The 25,846-nt window shown below is 43.2% G+C and overlaps 1 protein-coding gene across 1 annotated transcript; it reads right to left on the reverse strand.

Moving 5' to 3' along the window:
* Positions 1–402: 402 nt before the first annotated feature.
* On the reverse strand, positions 403–16,860 carry LOC146857216 (zinc finger BED domain-containing protein 5-like). The gene is made up of 2 exons (XM_085647023.1): positions 15,523–16,860; positions 403–561 (listed from the first exon to the last, which is right to left on the reverse strand). The coding sequence occupies exons 1-2, from the start codon at positions 16,858–16,860 to the stop codon at positions 403–405; spliced, it is 1,497 nt and encodes a 498-aa protein (XP_085503149.1).
* Positions 16,861–25,846: the final 8,986 nt, after the last annotated feature.

Consider the following 25,846-nt stretch of genomic DNA (forward strand, 5'->3'; position numbering starts at 1 on the left):
CGCAAATGCGAAACCTGTTGCATTGCGAATGCTTGTCTTTCCTAGTTGACGTAGGTAAAAAAGTTGAGTCTGAACATTCCATATATATATGCTTGTGCACATGCCAGTCACAGCTTGTTTTCCGGTGCTCAGTGCAGTTCATCTTTGCATCCGGGCATTTTGACTCCACCCACCGTGCCTCACATTTTGACAACGAGGACGGGATCCGTGGTGTGTGCTGCCATCTTGCTTCCATGACTGGGAAGCGGTGTACTTTGTCCCTTTGTTCAGCGTTCTACATTTCACAGACAGCGGCTGGTCTGCCAACCTTCTCCTCTTCCTGCTGGAGTGAAACCTGTCTGCTTTTCCTGGCAAGCGTGACAGTTGGCTCTGCCCTTGGCGAGGGTCTGCCTCTTTTCTCCATCACTGTCTGGTGGAGAGGCATTCCAAGCCTCGGTTCTTCACAGTCGGCAACATTTCGCTTTTCCATCGACTTCCATTCAAGCTGAGCGTCCCACCGGCAGGGTGGCCATGTGCAGATTCTTGGTTGTTGAACTGGTGTTCTCCTCCCTCCAATTGTGTCTTAAAAAAATATAGAAATACAACTAGCAAGATTACCATGAAAAGAAATGATCAATTAAAACTACATTAACATTTTACTTACCTGCTAATTATATTATGCTCTTCGTGCCCAATATACAGTCTCTTTATGGGCATGTGTTGTATTCTCCACAGTGACCTCACCTTGCAGTGGAGACTCTTCCACGTACCCTTTCCAGGAAATATGATATACAAAGTACTGTGCTGTGGGCCACTGCTTCTCACCTCTGTTTTTTTTTTACCCCATTTCTCCTTCTGCTTTAGCAACTCTAATTGTATTAGTCATAAAAGGAAAATGGTGCACACTGCCTGGCATTCCAGAACAGAATTTGCCCAGATGGATTCTGGTAAATGCAGTGCATGATAAAACTCACTTTACAAGAAAGTCCTTAGTTCCTCATTTACAAGGTAATAGCACAGCCAGTGCGTCACTTTTTGTGATGCACCGGTGGCGCAGTGTGCTGGAACAGATTTACTGGCCACGTAATGTCACCCTCCGTGACTTTTCATGGCCTTGTAAATATGGGCCCCTTTCACACATTACTCTGTGTGAAAGGGGTGTTCCTATGGGTGTTGCTGTGGGCATTCCCACAAAACATCCATGGAACCCGACACATTCACAGATTTACAAAGTGTCATAAAGCCGGGACTGCGTTAGAATCCTACGCCTCCCCAGAGGAGGCATAGTAATGGCACAAAGAGGAGAACTACTTTAATTTCTCCTCGTATCTTCCTCTTTCTATGCGTGCTAAAGAGGAAAATGCCTTCAATTATTGTTTTGTGCAGGAAGGTGCTCCCTCCTCCTTTTGTGAGCTCCTTGCTGGGTGGCTCCCTTCAGGTAAGCCGCGGAGCTATGAGGCGGCCTGCAATGTCAAGGATATGTCGAGGTTCCAGTTCTGGGACCGCAAGCTCTTGTATCACTAGATAATAGTGGGGGACATATTTTTGTTTGTCTTCTTCCCATGATCCCACAGTCTTGCTCCCCAAAGGCTTTGAGAAGGGTTTTGTTGCACCATTCTAAGATGGCGAACTTTCCTATCTTTTTCACACTTCTTCCCTACCTAAGGTGGCGACTGCTTACTTCCTGTTGCATCACTTCCTGTCTATGGGTTTATATGGGGCTGAATCTTTCATTTCCTTACGTTGCAAAACTCCCTGCTCGTGTTGGTGTGTCCTCGCCCCTGTTGGTGCATATTGCTCCTGTCTGGTGTATTTTCGTTTACAGTTGGCACTCCCTCTTCCCTATTTTCTGGTCTGATTTCTCCTTGCTGGTATCTTCTGGCCTCTTCCATGGCCTTCTCCTTTCGTCTCATTTTTTAAAAATCTTGTGTGGATGCTGGTCATGATGTGTTTTCCTGCGCTCAAGTAAATGACATCTTTGCATTCAGGTATTTTGACTCCAAGCACCTTCCCTCAGACATCCAAGAGCATATACTGGAAAAATGAAAAGCCATCCCCTGACACACGCAATTACACGGATTGAAGTTCAAAGCAGACCTCAGGTCACTGAAAGTTCTAGATGATGCACCTGGCAGCCCTGAAGTAGCCACACATTCTGGCCCAGAGTCACAAAAAAGGTGGAGATGTATGTCTGGAGATGTATGCGTCTGCTTGAATATCCTTTTATACTTATTTTGCAAATTCACAGACTTTTGCAGGAGTACTCCCGCAAGGCTATGCCAGGCACAGGTTTCTAGACGTACTTCTGGGAAAGCAATGAGACTTTTCAGTCATGTACATTTGGGTCAATTGCACATAATTCATCTTTCTACTCTTACTGGGAAAACATTTTTCACCCCGAAGAAACTCGTTTGCCTACACCCCCTGAAAGTTCGAGGGTGTAATGTTCCCATTCCCATCCTGTATAGAGATTGACTCCTGGTCTTGTCAGGAGAAAATGTTCAACCGTTTCCAGGGTGGGAACATGCAGTACAGGAGACTGCTAATGCCTATCAACTGACATGACTGCTGGCATTTAGGGACTAAAGAGGAAAATCAGGTCTTATTCTGTCCACCACCCACTGCTTTCTTGGAAGGTACTCCTCTGTAATTGTACGCAATTATGTAGGTGTGAATGGATTTGACCCTGCTAGGAACACATAGGGCCTCATTTTGAAAGGGAATCATACATTTGCAACAAGATTAGTATTGGTGCGTAGAGGTGCTAATTTATAATTGTTTCCAATTTACACAACTCAGCAGTAGGTGTTGAAACCTGTGACAATCGCAGCTTTTCAGACCTACTACAAATAAGTTGTGTTTTGTTGTTATCGTTGCATTAGGGAAATGCACCCAGCTGTGCAGTGACAGATCATTTCTTTCGTTTGTATCTTTTCACCAAGGGAGAATATTTTTTCCTATGACCCCAGAAAGTTTAGAGGTGTTCTGTTCCTTTTTAGGTCTCGCCTGTCTATCGCGTAAGCGATCACACAGCGAGACTTATGTAGGGGCTTCAGAAAATGCTCCCAAAGTCTTCCCAGGCGGATCGGGTGGCGGTTACGTGCACAACCACGCGCATTCCATTTGCCACCAGCTACTTCCTGCGCGCGCGCCGCCTCACGCATTCAGAGAGTTTTAGTAAGGGGCACAAGACCTTAGGAATGCAGTTTATGGCCAGTGCATGTGAGGCATTCAAGCGCGATGCTGGCATCTGGCAACGGACTTGAAAGCAGCAGACTGCTTTCGCCAGCGCGCACTCGGCCTCACTTCCTGCATCCCCTCTTACAACAATTAACTTTCGTTATAACTCACACCCCATATGCTCGTTCCCTCCCACCCTTCCTTTGATGTCCGCTTTTCTTGTTGTTTACAAACCACGCCACACACTGCTGCATGCCACACACTGCTGCATGCAACACACTGCTGCACACCGCACACTGCTGCACGTCGCACACTACCGCATGCCACACACTGCTGCGCACACTGCTGCATTACACACTGCTGCATTACACACTGCTGCACGCCGCACACTGCTGCACGCCTCACACTGCTACATGAAACACTGCTGCACGCCTCACACTGCTGCATGCCTCACACTGCTGCACGCCTCACACTGCTGCACACCTCACACTGCTGCACACCTCACACTGCTGCACGCCTCACACTGCTGCACGCCACACACTGCTGCACGCCTCACACTGCTGCACGCCGCACACTGCTGCATGCCGCACACTGCTGCACGCCGCACACTGCTACACGCCACACACTGCTGTATGCCACACACTGCTGCACGCCACACACTGCTGCATGCCGCTGCACGCCACACACTGCTGCACGCCACACACTGCTGCACGCCTCACACTGCTGCACGCCACACACTGCTGCACGTCACACACTGCTGCACGCCGCACACTGCTGCACGCCGCACACTGCTGCACGCCGCACACTGCTACATGAAACACTGCTGCACGCCACACACTGCTGCACGCCACACACTGCTGCACGCCACACACTGCTGCACGCCGCACAGTGCTACACGAAACACTGCTGCACGCCACACACTGCTGCACGCCACACACTGCTGCACGCCGCACACTGCTGCACGCCACACACTGCTGCACACTGCTGCATGCTGCACGACACTGCTGCACGCAGCACACTGCTGCACGCCGCACACTGCTGCACGCCGCACACTGCTGCACGCCGCTGCACGCCACACAGTGCTGCATGCCTCACACTGCTACACGAAACACTGCTGCACGCCACACACTGCTGCACGCCACACACTGCTGCATGCCACACACTGCTGCATGCCACACACTGCTGCACGCTGCACACTGCTGCACGCCTCACACTGCTGCACGCCTCACACTGCTGCACGCCTCACACTGCTGCACGCCACACACTGCTGCACGCCGCACACTGCTGCACACCGCACACTGCTGCACTCCATACACTGCTTTTATGCGAGTTTATGCTACTGACATTGTAAATGACAATGCCTTTTATTTGTTTTAAAACCAAAACATAAATAAAAGGCATTGTATTTTTACAATGCCAATAGCTCAAACTCTTATAAATGCGAGACCTATTGCATTGCAAATGCTTGTTCCACTCTGGAAGGGATTTTACTACAGCTCTTTGCTGGAGCAAATCTCTGATCATTTTCAGAGTGGTATGGTTTAGAGGGAAGTTTGTGATTGTCTGCATACTTCTCAGTTTGTGGGTGTTCAAACACTCTCAATGCAAACAACGCATTGATAGGCCCACTCCTGGGGGTTACTTCTGACTTGTTTTTACGAAGACTTGGCATAGCGTTGCCCAGTATGAAATGCCCTTTGGTTGGCTAACTATCCTTTTGGGGATACATAAATGAATTTGTTGTTTGCCATCAATGTACATTTACAGCCAAAACGTTTCCGGGCCCTTAGCAACCATAAATCAACCCATACTCAGCTGTAAACCTATGTTTATCCCTGAAAATACAGGAACTCATCAGCCTGTTACTGATCAACAACAGTAGCAATGCTCCTCTTTTGAATGGCCAAGAGGCGAGTCTTGACTGGATCCTGTGGCCTCACACACCTGAACACTCCATTTGGCAAATGCAAAAGCCTTGAGAGAAAGCCCTGGGCACAATGTGACACACAGGGTGAAATACATCTCAGCTAGACTCTTCTATTAATAAAGTATTGGAAATAATCAGATCAGTGAAGCACATTATAAAATCTGCAAAACTAGATAATTTGATCTATAAATAATCTTATAAGGTGGCGGAGACTGAGTGCATAAAAAGATAGACCTCTCCTATCTCTGCAGTCATACAATTACTGTTCATTTGATTATTATTAATTCAATGAAATTCTTAATTCAAGATTTGGAACTCTAATGAGGTTCACATATGCACATCAAGAACAAAATACAATTAACACAAATTTAAAAAGCATTTAAAAATCTAAAAACTTTTTGACAAATGTTCTCACTCACAGGGCAAAAGAGCAAATAGTGGGCTTCTGATGCTATTCGGGCATATTTTAAAAAACAACGGCATCAGGATGCAACGACAGTGAAAGTGCATTGCAGGATAGACAAATAATACATGGTTAAAATCTTGTATACTAGTATTACAAAAATTACAAACTTTATCTTTAGACAGAGAATTTGACCAATTTGTGGCTAATACATTTAAAGGATTAAGTTCATACATAGCAATGTCCAAAAACAATGAATTCCATGCTCAAGGCTCCATGCTAAAAACCGCTGCGGTTCTCCGAACGGCAAGAGGCAGTTATTACATAACATTTTCTCTTGGATTGACAACATTTTAAACCTAGACTTTGACTTACGGTTCTGTAAAAATACTTTAAAAACTTTAAAGCTGAGCATAGAAAAGAGAACCAAGGGATTCCCGCTTTAATTCAAACAAACTTACTGCAGAAATAAAATTCCTAAAAACAATGATTTTCCTTTTTAATTCAGAAAATTTCAGCATACATAAAACCCCTTAAGTTCTCCTCACCCCTCATCAGCCGGGAGCTGCACCGGACCACACTGGCCACACCTTGCACTTAAATGCTTATTAAGTCAAACTCTCATCTTAGGGCGTGTGTGCATTCCAAAGAATTTCAATTGCTCACTGCCCCCAAGATTTGGCCTATCAATTTCTTTGAAAAATCCCACTTTCCGATGTCAATTGTCTCAAAATCATCCAATAGAGTCAGAGGAATATTTGCCAGTAAACATATGATAAATGTATAAAATGTCTATGACCAACTGCATTATTGAATGCTCTTAATCCATTAGCATATGACATTGCCTTAGTAGAACTGTGGCACATGTGATCCGTCTCATTCAGACTGCTGGACATCATTTTCCCCTAGTAGGAGTAAGACTTCACTACCTCCAGCTTCCCAGGAACCAGCAATAATTATGAAACTTCCTAGGTTTATTTCCCTTAAAAATCAAGACTTTACTCATGAAAGCATTAATTTTCAAAAGGAGAGGACCCAACAACTGCTGTAGAGAAGACAACCACTTACTCAGACCCTTGGGTATTAAATAAAAAATGACAATATCACCTGCATTTAACAGACAAGGGAGGGAGTGCCCACCAATTCATGGGGAGTTTCCATAACTGCTACCCAGTTACAGAGGTAAAACTGAAATAGGTAGGGAGAACATTATATTGGCCAACAAGCAAACTTGTTTTAGAGAGTTTTTTGTTAGTATTATAGAAGACAAGCACTGGTCATCGCTCAAAAGCACCCGACACCAAGTAGAGGAATGTAAGGCAATAATTAGTTGGAGTAAATTATCAGGCATACCTAAATTATACCAGTTTTTCTAAAGAGTTGAACGATCTACTCTATCAAATGCCGCGGACAAATCTATAACAGCAGCACATACCTGGAGGCCACAAATGGTAATGTACTTTTCCACAATTTATTGCAGCTTAGAGATGTTATCTAAAATGCAATAAAAAATGTTCTTCAACTAGTAGTATTATTTCTTCTTCCACTCAAAAAAAGTAAGTGATCAAGATTGCTGTTAGGGAAAAATGTTCCTACTGCACCTAAGAGGGCAATTTGACAGTAATTAGAAGGCTGATTAAAAGGGCCCTTTTTGTGTAAAGGCACTATGATGCTTCCAGACCAGGACAAGGAATGACACCATGTTGGTAGCAACATACAAACATCTGGGAAAGAAAAGTTGCCCATAAGGTAGCTTCTCCATTTATGAAGGAAATAGCGATCTCATTGGGATCTATTTCCCCTAAAGATCTCATCCCCCTAATATAGCCCTCAATCTAATTTGTAGAGGGGGGAACTAAATATGGGTAAGAATTGTAGGGTAGGGACAAAATGTGTAGCTGGCATATCTGCTACATCATTAGTTGCATATAGCTCCGCAATAGGATTATACCATTCCTCTTCCCTAATTTGAATTGGGAGAGACCTAACTCTGTTGTCACAACAGAAAGAAATATTCTTCCAGAATCTGTTTGTATCATTGAGGGAAACAGCATTTTTAAACTCAATCCATTTACAATTATACTCCTTTGGGCAGTTTTTAATCTCTTCCTCAGGAAATCAATTAATTTGCCTCTTTCCATGGTGAAGGGGATGAATTGACATCTCTCTAATCTATTTATCTCACTATTTGGATGTGCAAATGGTTGAAAAGGGGGTCTATGAGATGGAGTCTTGAAGTTTGAATTATCTTTAACCACAAGGTGCTTCATATATCCTTCCCAGTTAATAAGGGTAGCTGAAAGGATGAATACTTTATCCTCTGTTATTGACCTCAAGGATTGTACCAATTTAAGAATCAATGTAGGTTTTCTGTCAGGTTTACCGTTCCATTTCTCAAACCTCATTGTAGTTTCTTTGATCTTACAGGACCCTGCTATCTTTTAAACCTAATCAATCAAAAAGGAATTCACCGTAGGGTCGCTAAAGGGATTATCGATAGCATTAATTTCAGAGATCAGATCAAAAGTAGTATAGAGGACAATCAGATGATTTATCATTGAGCAACTGGAGTTAGATTTGTGAGTAAAGTTTGCAGGAGTAGCGTTCTCAATTCTGTCATTGACTATTAGATATTACATATTTCTTAATGCTTTCAAACGAAGAAGACCTCTTTTATCTACTTTAAAGTTCTCAGGAAAAAGATTGGAGGCAATTTTTGACTTATATGTAATGTGTTTAGTAAAAAGAGAAAACAAACTCTGTGCCACCAATCCAGTAAATCCAACAATTGAATGATTCACTTTTTCAAATATATAGTCATTTCTTTAAAATAATTTACACAATTATAAATTGTAATTAGTCCAGTTTGTCATCAATTGCATCGCCATGACCTAATAAACATGGGGAAATATAGAGAAAATACTAGCAGAGCTTTTATTTATCACAAGTCATATCACAAAGATTCCTTTTGAAACAAGTCATCAATGTAAATAAACAAGCTGTGCCCTTTTCAGAATTAATTAAGAAAAAACAATCCATGTAAAGATACAAATTAGGTAACTCTTGAATGCCCAAACCCTACTTTACACATATCATTATGAAAAGAAGAAACAACTTAGGAAGAGGAAAACAACTCCAGTGGGAAAGGGCAAAAGAGTCAAACCACGTAACCAATAATGGAAATCTTAAATAAAACAATAATCAGTTTATCTAAAGAAATTATTATTCACTGAATATAAATCATGTCTTTGCCATGCACTCTTTAACAACCTTTGATATTAGATCACTTACGGCATGTTAAATGATAGCTTTCATAACTAGACTCATGACATCTCTACTGACATACTTTATGAGAACAATGTGTATGGTAGAGGGCCGATGTAGTGCGGCTAGTGAGTTGACAAGACTCTTTACAGAGGTGCCCCACTTATAGGACCTTTGGTCCGAGGCACAAATTATAACTGTGAGTTATAACTATAACTGTAGAATTTCTGTGCTTCTTTTTTAAACTCCCAGGTGTGGGCCAGGGCCCGAAGGAGACAATGCCTTTAATTCTTTGGGGGGAGGGGGCAGGCATGCACCCCCCCTTCCCCAGGTCTCATTTTTGCACTGTGGACCCCATATCCTGGGGCCTGAAGTACTTTTTAGGGGGAGGCGAGCACGTGCCCCCCGGCCCAAGGTGTTTTTAGCCACGGGGACCCCATCACTCGGGCCCCCCTCCCCTTTAAAATAAATAAGGCTCTGGGGGCTGGGGTCCCCAGGGCCTAATGAGGGTCAGGGAGGAGGGCCACAAAGTCCCCTCCCCTTTAATAAATATATATATATATGGCCCTGAGGGATGGGGTTCCTAGGGCCACAATAGACTTGGGGAGTGGGCCACATGGCCTCGCCCTTTAAAAAAGAAAAAGACTGTGGGGGATGGAGTCCATAGGGCCAGGCCCTGTTGCCAGCTCCCCACCGTGCACAGCCATAGTCAGTAGCAAACAATCCAAATAAGCAAAACATAAATAAAAAGCAATCATTAAATATTTATTTTCTTCAATTTACGGTTATTTCAATACACTTAAAATAATACCCACTAAAGCCCAACACCCCAAAGAATAAATGACATAAATAACATTAATAATTTAATTAAGACATGAAGCAAAGTAGACTTACAAAAACAACATTTTACATTTTAAAGAAATAAACAAGTTAATATACCATCCACCCACACTCTTTTAAACCCAAAACCTGAACTATAAATACTATAATTACATGTTAAAATGTTAAAATTATTAAACTCACAAACATATTTATAAAAGTTCAAAAATAGTTTAATAAATTGCCCACCTAACACCCAAAATAACCAACAACCCCAAAAATAAATAACACTACGTAATCAATTTTTTTATTCAACTACTGAAAATTTAAGTTTTTCTAAAAATGTTATTAAAAACAATATAATTTAATACACTATTCGCCCAAACCCCCTTTAAAAGCCAGCAACCAGAACAATAAATCAGATAATTGCATTTTATATGTAAAGAAATATATAAGAAATCAAAAGAAATATATATTTAATAATCTACCCAAATGAAATCCCCCAAATCATCACAACCAGACCATTAAATAACACTAATACATATTAAACAGTTTCTACAACTAAAAAAATTAAATATCTAAAAAATAATATAAAAAATATTTAATTCAATTTAATACATTACTGACCCAAATCGCACACAATACGCAGCACTCAAAACATGGATTACTAAAAAGTCACAATAATCATTATATATTAAAAACACAAAGCAACTTACATTAAAACACCTAAAAACAATATTATTATACAACAATATTTAAAGTCTTAGATATTCAAAACTTTAATATTATTGTTTGAAGTACAAAACGATCTACTTACTAATGATAGCATTTACCTTGATAAATATTAGGCTCATGATATTCTGGCTTTGATATTCGAGGGGTACACCGTCACCAAAAGTGTTAGATATATCATGATGGTTAGCACAAGAAGAATGTTCTCTGATAATAGAAACAAACTTATTTTTGCCGATTGTTGGTGCTAGAAATACGATTCGAAAAATAGTTCTTAGCTACTTTACATGCTTTTTTTGTAGCTATTGAACTCTTTTCTATAGTGAAGACAACGAGCAGTATCACAATTCCAACTCCAGCATCTCACAGTCTTCTTTAAAGCCTTTGTAAGAGAATGAAGTTATTTATGGCACAAGAGGACAGACTTATTTTTTGGGAGAGGTACGGGGAGGGAGAATGGAGTGTAAAGGAACAGCAGCCTTAAGCCTTTTATTTACTTCCTTAACTCTCCTGACCTTATGTAACTGGCAGTTTCTGCTAGTAGCTAATTTTTGGTTTGGTGCAAAGCCTTCTGTTGCTTCATGGGAATAGATTCATACTTCAAAAAATTCAAAAGAAAATAAAACATCTTTATTTTTCTTAGCAGCTTTTAAGTATGATTTTTGTCACCTTATGTCAATGAAATGATTGTAGCTGAACTACCAGTGACATTTTTAATTTTGTGCTTCAAAAATAGAATTTTCATACATTTGACAAAGTTTAAGGTATTTTATGTTTAGAGCAGGTAGGTTTGTTTTCTATTAATCTTCATGGACCATGTATGTATTTTAAAGCTTAAGAATACTATGCTTCACTGTACTTCGAGTCACTGGCCTTGACCTTACCTCAACTCCACAGCATCACGAGACCACCAGCCAGTAGAAGAAAAAATCTGATGACCAGAAGCTCAGGAGTCTTATCTGGGAGTCAGACTCTCCTAAATGTGAGTATTCTTGTGTTATTGGTTGGCTGCTGTCATAAGCATACAAGAGGAAGTGAATCTTACCATCAGCCTTCTGCCTCACCACCGAGTACACCAAAAGGTAGTACTCAAACTTCTGGAGGTGGGAACAGGGACACTCAGGATAGCAAGGGAAAATACATCCACTGCTATGGTAAGTCTTCAGACTGGTCAGGAGCATTTTAAGTAACAATACCAAGTTTTAACAAGAAGTAAAGCAAAATATTTGCGTTAGCCTATAATGGACAATGAGCAGTAATGATTTCTCACCAAGACGAATATGAGTACAGCCACATACTATGATCCAGGAAGGTCAGGAGGAAATGGTGGGCAGCTGGAAATTGAGACAGAGGCAGAAGAACAAAAATGGCAGAGTTGAAGACTTGCTAAGTAGACTTCCTCCCTATGGACCCTTAGAGGGAGTGGAAGAACAACACAAAAGGTGCAGATGAAAGACGGCCTGTTGCAAACTAATACAGATCACGCCTCAACTTGTTAGCTACCAGGAAAGGGCCTTCAGCTGTAAGAATCCTTTTGTAACGATGTTTACCTCCATCACCTAGAAACAAAAGCTGAGAACTGCCTGGAATGGTGCTTTTGTAGTGGAGTTTGTAGCTTCAGGTGCCATATTTGGCATCGAATGATGTCTATATTCGTATTGACTTTAACCCTGGCACCATGACACCTCTAGTCTGCACAAGCAGCCAGGCCTGCTGATACATCTGGCTCATCTGAATGGCTTGAAACTCTGCTTTAGCTAACAGTGCGCACTCTCAGCCCCTCCTGGATCTGTACGGAAGACACAGTAATGCCACGCACCATCAGATAGGACCTTACAGGACTCTACCCCAGAAGGTCCCTCACAGTTTGCTAAGAAATTGAGGATGAAAGGTTCAAAGAAAACTTGCAGTGTGGACAAAGGAAGCTGGCTCCCAGGACTAAGTACCAGGGCTCTAACCCTTTCTATTGATGAGACAATTTTACTGTTGAAGGGATAACATAGAGTCTAGACTGTCCTTCAGTTCATGTTTTGGTGGGTGACCTGCTACCATCAGTGGAGGCGAGGCTGGAGACCGAAGACGGAAGTACAGTGAGGGCTTCGGCAGACAAACATGAAAAACGGAAAGGACAATTCTATTTTAATGCTGGGTAAAAGGAACAGCTATTGGATGAACTATGTTTGAGCTCAAAAGTCACCCAGAAACTTCTAAGCAAACTTGAGCAAATACTCAGAAATAGGGTGACCAACTGACATGGGTGCAAATTCAGGACGGTGAGTGTAAAAATTCAGGACAAAGGGTCAAAATTCAGGACAAAAGGTCAAAATTCAGACCAAAACGTAGAGACAAAAGGTAAGTTATACAGACACATCAGTGCTATTATGAGATGTAAAGGGACACACATAGGATGTAGCTAATTGGGACCTGCAGTGCTGGGCTAGAGTGCAGTCATCCAAGTGATCTGTTTCATGTGTCAGATCGCTTCAAGCATTCCATTTCTGTTCAGCTGGTGATGACTTGCATAGGGGCTTCTACAGTACTGAGTAATGGGATAAGACCCATAGCAGACACGTCTTGTGTGAGGATAAGAGCATTAAGCAGGAAAGGGGAGTTATTGACCAGCCTGCATTGAGCTATAATTGGCTGCATACTGCTGAGCGTTATGGTATTATTGTGGGTCAGAGTGGTTAGATAGGAGTTGACATTATTATATAATGACCTGGCTAGTGGCTAGCCATATAACAGCCCTCCTTATTTTACCTGTATATTCGAAATAGTATACTGCTTGGGCTGTTTCATTTCTGTGAGTTGTAAACTGCGTATTCTCATTGATGCACAAAAGTGTGCTACAGACTAGAAACTGTATACGTTGTTGAGTTATCGTATGTCAGAAGAAGGCACTGTCCTTTACATACGTACAGCTGTTAAAAGATGTTTGTACTCACCCCAACACTCTCGGAATAACTATTTGCTCTTGGGGCTACAGTGCCGCCTCACTAGGGCAGAAGAGACAGCTCCCTTCAGGCGCGCAACACCCATTGGACTCAAAGGGCTTCAGCCCCCCCCGTCATGTGTGGCAGCCCGGGACGAGATAGCTTCCCGAGCACACAAACAGCCGCACCCGAGCACTTCACAGGTCTTTGGACGACTATTTGCATGTTAATGAGGCCTCGCTGTTGTTTCACCCCTTCTAAGAGCCCCTGCAGTTCCACTCTGCCTATTGCTTAAAGATTCAGTGCCCTCCCCCCCCGAAATCAGTTCCACTGTGCCTATTGCTTAAAGATTCAGCCCCCCCCAATTTTTTCTTAGCCCCCCCCCGCCCCCCCTGAAATTTGGCTCTAGTTGCACCTCTGGCTCCCTTCATTATAAAACATTCTTCATTATACCAATTAACCTCTACACTCCATCTCCCTCCTTTAGAGCCAATGGTTTTGGAACTGATGGGTCTAGACCACAGAACCTTCAGCTCATTTACCATCCCGTCATAAACTGCTAAGATATCCCCATAATCATCAGTCATAGAATTCATTATTGTGGCTCTGTAGGTTATGCGTTCTAGCAGTGAGAGTTCAAGCAAATACTTCTCATATCTCCATCTTATTCTCCTCCTGCTATTGACTGGGGTGATCAATTGTGGTTTTTCCTGCCCATGACTGCTTCCATTTAACCTGTTGAATTGTGGGATTTACAGTCCAAACTCTGTAGTTTTTCCCTCTCATTCCCCGTGACTATCAGTTTTTCCCTCCAAATGTCTCCTTTGCTCTGTGCTAAGACCTGTATGTTAAGCAGTGCACCCCCAGCGACCATTTTGTGTTAACAAGTCAGTGATACCAGCCCTCCCCTTCCCCCCTGAGACAGCAGTACTCTGCTGTAAGCTGTTTTAACTGTGTTTAATAGGGACTGTGCACTTCGTTTTTTGGCCAGGAGAGGGAGTCAAACTTTATACAAATAGTGATGTTAGAGGACAGGTTTGTTAGGGCCTTACCTGCAGAAGTCCAAAGTGTAGATTGAGCCTGTCTGTCTCCTAGGAGATTTCTGAATAGAAGAGCAGCTTCCAACTCCCTGGCCAGCAAACCTTGTCTGAGGTAGCTAGGCCCTTTTATAGTCTGATATTGTTTGGTACATGTGTACACTGATTGGTGGTTGTATCTGATGTTTCTATTGGATTAGGGTTAGTGTCCTCATTGGTTGGGTATTTGAGGGTTAGGATTTCTATTGGAAGTAGGGACTAGGGCTTCCTGTGTTATTGGTTGTTGGGACTAGGGCTAGGGTTAGGCCTTTAATTGGAAGTAGCGATTGGGGCTTCTTGGGTAATTGGTTGCTGGACTAGGTGTGGGACTAGGAGTAGGGTTAGGCTTTCTATAGAAAGTAGGGACTAGGGCTTCCTGTGCCATTGGTTGCTTGGACTTGGGTTGGGCCTACTGATAGGGCTAGGGCCTCTATTGCAGCGTTTTTCAACCTGTTTTGGGCAAAGGCACACTTGTTTCATGAAAAAAATCACGAGGCACCCCACCATTAGAAAATATTAAAAAATTTAACTCTGTGCCTATATTGACTATATATAAAGTAATTCTCTTGAATAGGAATCAAATAAACACAAAGAAAGTATTTTATAATTACTTTATTATGAAATAGTAAGTAAACAGAAATATGAAAAATTATAAAACACTGGTCTTATTGATCAGTGCGCAACCTGGGCCTGTTTGGCTGAACACAAAGCTGATATTCTGGCTGGAATCGAAGAAAGACACACACGTAGCTCTTCGTCAACAGCTCTCAGTCTCTATTTAGTTTTTATAGCAATCATTCTTGAAAAGCTCATCTCACACAGATATGTAGTGGAAAATGGGAGCAATGTCAAAATAGCTTTGTTTGCCAGAAGGGGGAACTCCTTGGCAGTATCCAACCAAAAACTATCCAAAGGTAGATCAGCAAATCTTAGCTTGAAACCACGATTTTGCCTCAGTTCAGTTAGTTCCTCCTGCTCCTGTAAAGTCATGTCCTTTCCGCCAACTGATGCTGAGCTATAAGGGTCCCTAACCCAGTCAAGGCATTCAGTGGAGACTGAAGAGAAATAAAATGACAACCTCTCCTCGAGAGTTTTTAAATGTTTAACTATTATCTCACACAGTGCAGCAGTGTGAACACCTTGCCATTGCTTGGTGAGTGTGAACATTTCAAGATTGCCACTTTCCACGTGTTGATGCCAGAGTTGCACCTTTGAACGGAATCCATTTATTTTATCTGTACTTGTAAGCAGGTTTTCATTTCGGCCTTGCATTCGTGTGTTCAGTTCATTCAGATGATGAAATATATCTGCCAGGTATGCCAGCCTTGCACACCACTCATCACTTGCAAGCAGCTTTGCGTAATCTGGCCTCTCATTTGTCAGAAACACTTTAAGTTCCTCCCGCAGCTCATACACACGAACCAAGACCTTGCCACGCGACAACCACCGGACCTCCGTATGAAACAGCAAGGTTTTATGCTTCGCTCCCATCTCCTCACACAAAGCTGCAAATATGCGACTTTTCAGGGGTCGTGACTTTACAAAGTTTACCATGCGCACAACATCATCCAACACATGAACTAGGTTTGCTGGTAAAGTCTTGGCTACGAGGGCCTCACGGTGTAAAAAACAATGCGTAACAATCACATCTGGATTTCTTTCCTTCACTCTGCTTACAAAGCCTTTGGTGCGCCCGACCATGGCTGCAGCTCCATCGGTGCAGACACTTGTGCAGTTTTCCCACTTAAGTCCTCCTTGTTCAAGGTATGCTGATGTGACACGAAAAATTTCTTCTCCTGTTGTTTTTTCTGGCAATGCCTTGCAAAAAAAGAAGTTTTCTCTAATTGCATCACCATCAACAAAACGCACATTGGCCAAGAGTTGAGCATGTCCACTGATATCAGTAGACTCGTCAAGTTGCAATGCAAATTTCTCACTGATACGGATCTTTTCCAAAACCACACTTTCGATGTCTGCAGACATGTCATTAATACGTCTGGAAATTGTGTTGTCTGAGAGAGGGACTTTGGCTATTTCCTTAGCTGCTTCAGGTCCGAGCATCTCCTCTACAATAGCTTTGCAGGCGGGAAGTATTAATGTCTCTGCCACAGTGTGCGACTTTTTTGACTTGGCTATAAGTTCAGCAACTTGATAGCTAGCTTTAAGAGCTCTTTCATTTACCTTTGTGGTTTTTCTCATGAAAGTTGCCTGTTTCTCCGTGTTTTCGCGCAGGCGAACAAAATAGTCCACATTCTTGTTTTGAAGCGAAGGGTGTTTCGTTTGGAGATGGCGTTTAAGTTTGCTTGGGACCATAGCACTGTTAGCTAGCTTTTCACCACACACCACGCACAGTGGAGTTGGTTTGTTTGCATCTCCGGTGACAGTAAATCCAAATGAAATATAGCTTTCGCTATATTGCCTTGTGCCAGAGAATTTGCTTGAGCTAACCATCTTTGCTTTCTTTTGATCCCCACTCATACTTGGGCTCTCATCCGGCTCCAAATTTTGTTCAGAGTCCAGTTGTTTCCTTTTCAAAAACGTGTCCATCACTGCAGTATCTCACTGTCACTCAGTACTAGGCATACACAAGGACGCTGCACCTGCAAGTTACCTATAAAAGAAATTTAAGATTTGTATCATTCTAGTATAAGCCTAAGGAGCAAATTGTGACTGGATGGTTTCTCAGACTCAGAGAGCCCTTGATGCCAATTTTAAGGTTAGCACGTGCTTTAACTACAAACGTTACGTTACATAACAGTTGTTATGCCAGTGTTCGTGCTACTGTTTCTTTCTTGGACTGGGCTTCTAATGCGACCACTCCACGCTGCTCACACTCCAGTACCCAGCCAATGAATACCTGCACTCTTACCATGGAGTCTGGCCATCTTGATCAATTCCCTGGAACCAAATCAGTGGTTTGCCAAAGTAGCTCAGTGGGTTCTGGCACAGCTGCAGACATCCTCGAGTCTGGTGGCTCTGTTCCCCAGCTCATGCTGATGGACAGCGGTTGGGGAACAGAGCTGCTTGGTACCAATGTTTGCATTATAGCAGAAAGCCTGTCCTAGGAGGATGGTGCTGTGTATCTGGCCACCTCTAGTTGTTAGCACATGAGGATGTTGATAAAATTAACAAGCCCACATCTTGATTCTTGATGCCTGCAGGCAAGTACTTAGGTGCCATTTGTATTACGGGAAATAGTGGATCGACTGAACTGGGGTGAGTCAAGATTTAGAGTCAGAAATTTAGGAGGTGAGTTTGTGTTCCTCAAGCCGGGTCAATTATAGTCAGATACCAGACCCTATGTAAGATAATAGGTTTACCTGCGGCTGGTATGGTGAAGAGCAAAGGGGGGAGGTGGGTCTCACCACACTGAGGATCACAGGCACTAGAATAGATGCCATGCCGGGCACAGCAGTACATGAATGCCCGCCAAGTATAACAGAAAAGGTTGTTAACCATTCACATAATTTCTTCACATTCAATGGTAAAATAAGCAGTGATTCGTGTTTCATATCTCACCCACATGGAATTAATGCCCAGCAACTCTTTAATCCTAAATTAACCATTGGATGCTCCACTCAAGAGGCACAACAAAGTTGGTATATTGTAGAAATAAATAGGAGTTCATCCATGCTAGTAATGCCTGTCCAAAATGGAGACCCCGGAGCGGCGACCCTTCACCACACTCTGTTATCGGACAAACAGGCAAAACCCCTCTTGGTAATTGTAAAACCAAAGCTCACGGGGAAAGGAAATCCTTCAATTTATATAACTATAACGAACAGACACCAACCCTCCAAACAGACACGAGCGCGTACACGGAGGATTGCTAGCTAGAGTCATAAGTTCGAGAGGCGCAAAGAGAAGCGCACTGAAACACGGCGAGAAGAGACTGCACCAGACAGCCCCTAAATACAGTGCAGATAGTAGAAGCAGAACATGGCGGTCAACATGCTACAGTTACCAGCTAATACAGCTTCCCCATCCCGCCCCCGTACCTTGCAAACCCTGACTGCCCTACCCCGTCAGTGCCCTGCCGCACCTGCTGCAAACGTGTGCCCCATTTCCTGTCCAACTGACATCTCCAACCTGCACCGTTTTTATGCACTGCTTGTATCACGTCCCCTGTAAAGCACTTCTTGCTAAGTGTTCTTATTATAAAGTCTGTTATCAATGAAAAGAAAGCAAAAAAGCAGAGGTCAAACAAATTGGGTGCACGTCCCTGTGAGAGAATCGTCAAAAATAAATGCGTGCCGTATTGACGTATTCCATGATACACAGTGAATGATACACAGTGAATTATTAACGTAATAGGAAATCACAAAGAGCTTCGAATCTACTCTACTACTCGTCTACACTCTACATACAGTCTACTTCTACTAGTCTACACTACTACACCACCAATTGATTACTGTTGTACAAACAAAGCATAATAATACTCTGGATAGGAGGAAATTAAACATTAAATATCTGCGGCCTGGTCTGGATCCGGATGCGGTCTCTCAGTGCCGACTCCCGCCGAGTCCTGGTCTCCGTCCGTCAGTCCTCCTGCTCCGGCCCTCCTGGTGACGCGACGTCTTCTTCTCTCCGCTGCTGCGCACACTGCGCTCGGGCGGGAAGGAAGTCGGAAATACTGCTCTGTGATAGGTCCAGGCTGGAGTCTGGACCAATCACAGCCCGGACATCCGAGGAGCGCCAAAAACCCCACCCCCCCATACCCAGGATACAGTTAACTTTACAGTCCGGTGCCCGCCGCCCGGCCTAGTGGGGGAAAATTAATTTTTTTTAAAAAAAATTGGGAATGTTTCCATTTTTCCCACGTTTTCCCACGGCACACCAGGCAACATCTCGCGGCTCACTAGTGTGCCGCGGAACAGTGGTTGAAAAACGCTGCTCTATTGGACGTAGAGATCAGGGTTTTTGAAACTGATTGGGTGCTTAGACTAGGGCTAAGATTGGCTGTAAGGTCCTGGTCTCCTATTGGTTCTAGACTTTAGGGCTAGAGTTGTGATTGGATAGTGTTAGGGCTAGGGTTCCTATTGGCTGCAGGGGTCACCTGACTACTAGGGCTATAAACGGCCGAGGCTTAGAGCGTCTCAGCCCGGGCGTCGAGGCTAAGGGTGTTGAGCACAAGGGTGAGTGCCTGTTTGAGCCTGTTAAGGGTGGAGAGCACAAGGGTGAGTGCCTGTTTGAGTCTGTTAAGGGTGTAGAGGACAAGGGTGAGTGCCTGTTTGAGCCTGTTAAGGGTGTAGAGGACAAGGGTGAGTGCCTGTTTGAGCCTGTTCGAGACTGGTTGGGACCTGGGCCAGAAATGCTGCCCATTTTCCCATTCATTAATAGCCACCCTATGTATGTGTCCCTCTGTATATAAGCATTAATTTTTACTGTAGATACATACTTATCTTTGTGTATTGCTTTGTATAAACATGTAGAATAATTATGTTGTTATTAAAACACAAAAACAAAATCATATTTGGCCTACATGTACTTGCTTTCATTGTGCATCTATGTACCTCCATGTACTTGGATCTGTGTGTCTGTTACTTTTCAATGTACTTATGGACCTATATATTTATCACTTTCTTCTAATTTAACATTTCCAATGCACTACCCTATTTCTCAGCCTATACTTCTCTCAATATATCTTCTAGCTTTCTGACTCAGACTTCTTTCTACTACTCTTTCCAATGCACTACCATATCTCTCACCCTATACATCTATCATTACATCCTCTACACCCACTTTCTCATTTATCCCAAACCCCATACCACTACTATGTTCCCCAAAATAACCCTTTCTTGACTCTCTCCTACTCTACCCCTCCTTACATCATCTGACACTTCTTTTACTATACCAATCCCCCAAAACAAGTTTTCTAAACTCTTCCCTCTGACTCTTCCCCTCCAAAAACCCTTTTTACTCATCCAAAAACCTCCTCCTACTGCTATGACCTAGAAAAAGAAATCCTTCACTCTTCTATCCCTCCACTATCCTTTTCAATCAAAATAACAGACTAACATGTTCACTTCTCTAATTCCATATTCCACTATACTAATTCACCACTAATCCTTTATGGGTTCCAGAGTAGTGTGCTACTCGCCAGCAAAGCGCTTCAACACCCCATCAGGGGTAACAGGTGCTATATGAATGCAAACCTTTCTTTCCCTTCTATCCCTCCGCTATCCTTCTCACTCCAAAGAACTGACTTATATCCACCACTCAAATTACTTTCATATTTCACCATACTAATTCACCACTAATCCTTTATGGGTTTCCGGAGTAGCATGCTACTCGCCCAAAAAAAGCACTTCAACACCCCACCAGGGGTAAGAAGCACTATATAAATGCAAACCTTTTTTCCTCTTTTATCCTTCTGCTATCCTTCCGAATCCAAATAAATGACTAAGATATCCACCACTTAAAATTGACTTGCATGTTTCACTATACTACTTCAACACTAATCCTCTATGGGTCCCGGAGTAGCCTGCTACTCACCGAAAAGCGATTTGACGCCTCGTCAGGGGTAGTAAGCGCTATACAAATGCAATTACAATACAATACATAACATTTTCTAATGGATGGACACAAAATGCCAACATGCAGTTTTACTGATAAAACTATATAGCGCACAAATACTAAGGTGTGGAAATGTGGTTTCAGCAAATATGTGTCATTTGAACATCAAGACAAGTGTCTTGATAGTTTGATCCTAATAAAACTATGTTTCTAGTACACTTTTGAATTACAAACAAGTGATCCATTTGTGGTTTCCTAATTGCTGATATGTTTTGAAACATTTGCACAGTTCATTTGCAGATATTTAAAAGTTGTGCATTACAAACAAACTCACAGCTTACAGCCTTTTTCCCCCAACCAAAAGAAATTTTGAGAAAACATGGTGCATTCTGCAACACATTTGTCATTATATATCAATTGTTATTAGCTTCTAACGCAAAATAAATGATGACTTTACTGTGCACCAGGATATGACAATCTGTGATGGGGCTCTTCAATGATTCCCTCACAATCTCCAACAGTGTCTCTCTCTCTCACACATGTATTTCATTTTTTTCATAGGGACTCTCATAACAGTGTAGGGTGCCAGAGCACTTTACATCACACACACATACAGAGAAAATGAATCATACATGTGTAAATCAGTGTAAAGCAATGTTACCTAAGGCAAAGGGGAGTACAAGGTGTAGGATGCATGTCACCCATACTGGTAGGCATTTTGTAAGAATGCTTGGTCTGAAGAAGCTCAAACTCAGGATTTAGAACATAACACATGAGTTAGCATTGACTTTAATGATAATAATGTATTACTACCCTAACAAACATTTTTTAGCAACATCAGGATAATGAAAAACCGAGAAGAAAACATAACTTTGTAACCTGTACAATGCAGCTTGGGTGCAGCTCTTTGATGGCAGTTCATAGCTCACTGTGCTAGATTACATATGTAACTTGAGAACTGCACAGCAACAAAAGTATCTCAGTGACAAAAGCAGTAACCCTCTGAACTCTGCACATAAAATACTGTTCTTTGATATGCATGGTACGCATGCTTTGCAGCAGACATATTTACCCTCTGTGCTTCCGTAGATGATTCAAAACTGCCACTAAACAAAACTCTCATCTCTCTCCATCAGGCACATTGGTCATCAGAGTTATGGTGACACTTTTATTGTTGCCGGAAACAGTGTGACTGTGCTGCAGTGCCAGCCCCTAGTAACAAAACCGCCCGTCCACCCTTCCAGCCTCCTAGGGAAACACCCGATGCGGGTAAGGCCAGTCCGGCCTTGTTACCACCATCCACTCATCTTTACATAGACCCTCTCTCATGTGCATTTCATTTCTTTTACAGTGCTACTCATCTGAAGTATGTACGGCAGAGTGTTGGAGTGCGTTACATCACACACATTTTATATAGAGACATGACTCATAAATGTAAAGTCAATGTATAGGAAATGTTACTTAAGACATTGAGAGCTACAAGGTGTAAGGGTCAGATGTCATCCATACTGGTAGGCAGTGGCGTAGCATGGGCGGGGCCACAGGGGTGGTTGCCCCGGTCGCAATATTCTTATGGGTGCAACATTTTAAAGGAAAAAAACATTTGTGGTGGAAGGGACTCGAGTCACTTCGGTGCTGTTGTCTGCAAGTGCTGGGTATGTTGTCTTGCCCGCCTTTCCCTGGTGAAGGGTTGGACGGAGCCATGCCCTCATGCATCTCTCATGGACTTGGGGCAGGTGAAGGGCTGCTTGCGCTGTTTCCCGGTGGCATGAGAGGAGCACTGCTCAGCGGCACAACAGTGGAACGTCTCTTGCGGTACCACGGCGCCATACAAGGAATTCGTTCAGCTTTTTGGCAGGCAGAAGAAGCATTTCAAGCACAAGATCCGTGCTTGCTGCCAGACGTCATGTGTCGGATGGGATGGCGAGTCGAGTCACCCAGGGTGTGGCATCCATTCATTCTTTTATCCATCATTCAGTCTTTTACCATTCACTCTATCCTTCCATCTGTGTGCCCATCCATATCCAAACCTATTCAACCATTTCCAAACCTATCCATCATCTATACTTCTATCCATCATTTCACTCATCCATCCCTCCTTACACCCTTTCACTCTTCCATCCATCACCCATCCTTTCACCCCATCTATCCTTTCACCCATCCCCCCTTTCACTCATCCCTTTACACTCCCACCCATCCAGCCGTCCTTTCACTTACTCATCCATCCATTCACCGTCACTTATCCATCCATTCGTTCATCCATTCACCATTTCACTCTTCCATCCATCCATTCTTCCAGCCCTGCACCCTCCTTTTTACTCATTTATGCATTCTTTCACTTATCCATCCTTACATCCTTCTTTTCACTCATCCATACACCTATTCACCCATCCATCCTGTCAATCATCCATCCATACTTTCACTCATCCATCCTCCCTTTCTCTCTCCATCCCCCTTTCACTTCGCCATCCTTTCACCCATCCATCCACCCAACAATCCATCCACTCATCCACTAATGAATCCATGCATTGACCCTATCAATCATCCATCATCCTCTCTCTCATCCATCCACCCTTTCACTCATCCATCCACCCTTTTGCCCATCTACCCTCCCTTTCATTCACTCATCAATCCTTAATCCATTCATCCTTTCACTTATCAATTCATCAATCCATCCATCATTTCACGCATCCATCCACCCATTCACTCGCCCATCAACCACCCTTTCACTCATCCATCCATCCTTTCACTTATCCATCCACCCTTTTATCCATCCATCCTTTTACCCATCCATCCACCCTTCTGCCAATCCATCCACCCGTTTACCGATACATCCACCATTCCACCCATACATCCACAATTCTACACATACATCTATTTATTTACCCTTTATCTCATTCATCCTTTCACTCACATCCATTGTTTCTCTCATTGTCGATCCGTTCACCCTTTCACTCGTCTATTCATCCTTTCACTAATACATCCAGCCATTCACCCATTCCTTCACTTACTTACTCACCCACCTTTTCACATTAATTATGAGCTGAGCCTTTGTCTGCACAGTTGCAGACAGAAGAGACCCATCAAGAACTTCATCCCTGCTGTAGTTCCTAATGCAAGGGGTGGTGCGGGGAGGGTTGACTATGCCCCTGCACATAGGCAATCTGAAAACGTAGAAGTCATGAGTCTTGCATGAAGCACAGTGCCAGGACGTGAGGTGACTGTGACATGGTGGTGTTTCCAGAGCTTTAAGTGGGTTGAAAACACTCGGAGGTCTCTCCAAAGGGTGTGTCTGATGTAATTACGGGTGTGGCTTAAAAAACTGTAGCTAAAACTCTGTGCTTAGCATAGTATGCTGCCCGACTGGTACTCTGCTACTTCTGTTATTGCATCCAGATATATAACACAGCAAGTTACATTGCACCTAAAACAAGCCAGGACTATTGGCTTTGTCAATGGGTGTTAGTTACATAAAATACAAAAGCAGCAACTATGACTTTGTTGTGTATAACATTCAAAATGCTTCAGTTCTAAAATGATGAGACTGTGAATGACCCATAACCCCTTCTTTTTAACTTCTTTCGCTGGCTTTATTTCATGAACTGGATTCTATACATTTCTTCCATCTGGTGAGGTGCAACATTTTTCTTTATGTACTGTTAAAACAGAATGCCCTTAGCGAGGCAGGAGGAGGCCCACCACATGCTTTAACTGCCCAGACTGGGCCATTGTCATTCTGTATGTGACAACCAGCCGGCAGACAGGATGACACTGGGCGGGGAGGGGCTGCTCTTGTGCTCAGATGGGCAGGGAGGGGCTGCTCTTGTGCTCAGATGGGCAGGGAGGGGCTGCTCTTGTGCTCAGATGGGCGGGGAGGGGCTGCTCTTGTGCTCCGAGAAAGAGTGCGAGGCGGCCCCATCAGTGAGCTGAGGCTTCTCGCAGGGGAACAGTGCGTTTCCCCAATGCCCACAATTACGGACAAAAGGCGTCGGTAAAAGAGATCATCACGGACAATGGACGTGGGAACCAAATCACGGACGGTCCGTGAAATTTACGGACAGTTGGTCACCCTACTCAGAAAGATGTAGAAACATTGTATACCACCACACAGCTTCCCCTCTCTTGTATACCAGAGCAGGTTGTCAGTGAGTGTTGTCTTTTGGATGCTTCTTTTGCATGACTGACATAAATGAGGGCTTGCTTTCCTATACTATGAAAAGATTGAAATGAGGCCTTGGAAGAGGGCACAGAGCATGGTGCAATCTCTATGGGTAGCATACAAGGATGATAACAAAAGGTACAGTTGAATGGGAAATTCTTCAAAGAACTGTGCACTGAGTGGTTATATACGAATTTTCCTAAAGGTATCCACTCACCCTGTCCTCTTGTTATTGTGTCACAATCAGGGGCGGCCCCTCCGTTTGAGCTCAAGAGCATCACCCAGTTGTTAAAATGCCCCCATGCCACAGAGTTGAAAAATAAAATTACAAAGTTGATTTATTGCCATATTATTTTTCAATAACCCTCGTCCCGGGCCGAGCATCAAGACTGCTGAGTGGCATGAGCAGGCAGGAGTGGAGGGCTGGCTGGGTCAGTTTAAAATGTGCATGTCTATTTGGCCAGCCAGACATGCACATTTTAAACCTCTCAACCAAGCTGTTTTAGACATTGGTTGAGTGCAAGCAATGACCTCAAGTGCTCTTAGAAACGCTGAGAGAGCCTGTTCTATTCAATCCTAGTGCTTTTCTCATGCTGGTCTACAGCATGAGAGCAGCACCAGGATTGGATAGGGGAGTTGGATGGGGCTTGCATGTAGGAGGAAAGGAAACCGGAGTAAGGGCATGCTGACGCGAGGATGTGCAGCACAGTAAGCTAATTTTCTTTTTAAATTGTCATTTTATTTGTAATGTGCATTACATTACCCTTTTAAAGTTAAAGTTTTAGCTTTAAAATGTTAATGTAGTGCATGTCGGCACTTTAATGTAATTTTGTACTGCGTGTATGCCCCTACCACCCA

This window comes from Triturus cristatus, chromosome 3_2 (assembly GCF_964204655.1).
Source record: "Triturus cristatus chromosome 3_2, aTriCri1.1, whole genome shotgun sequence".
Taxonomy (NCBI): Eukaryota; Metazoa; Chordata; class Amphibia; order Caudata; family Salamandridae; genus Triturus; species Triturus cristatus.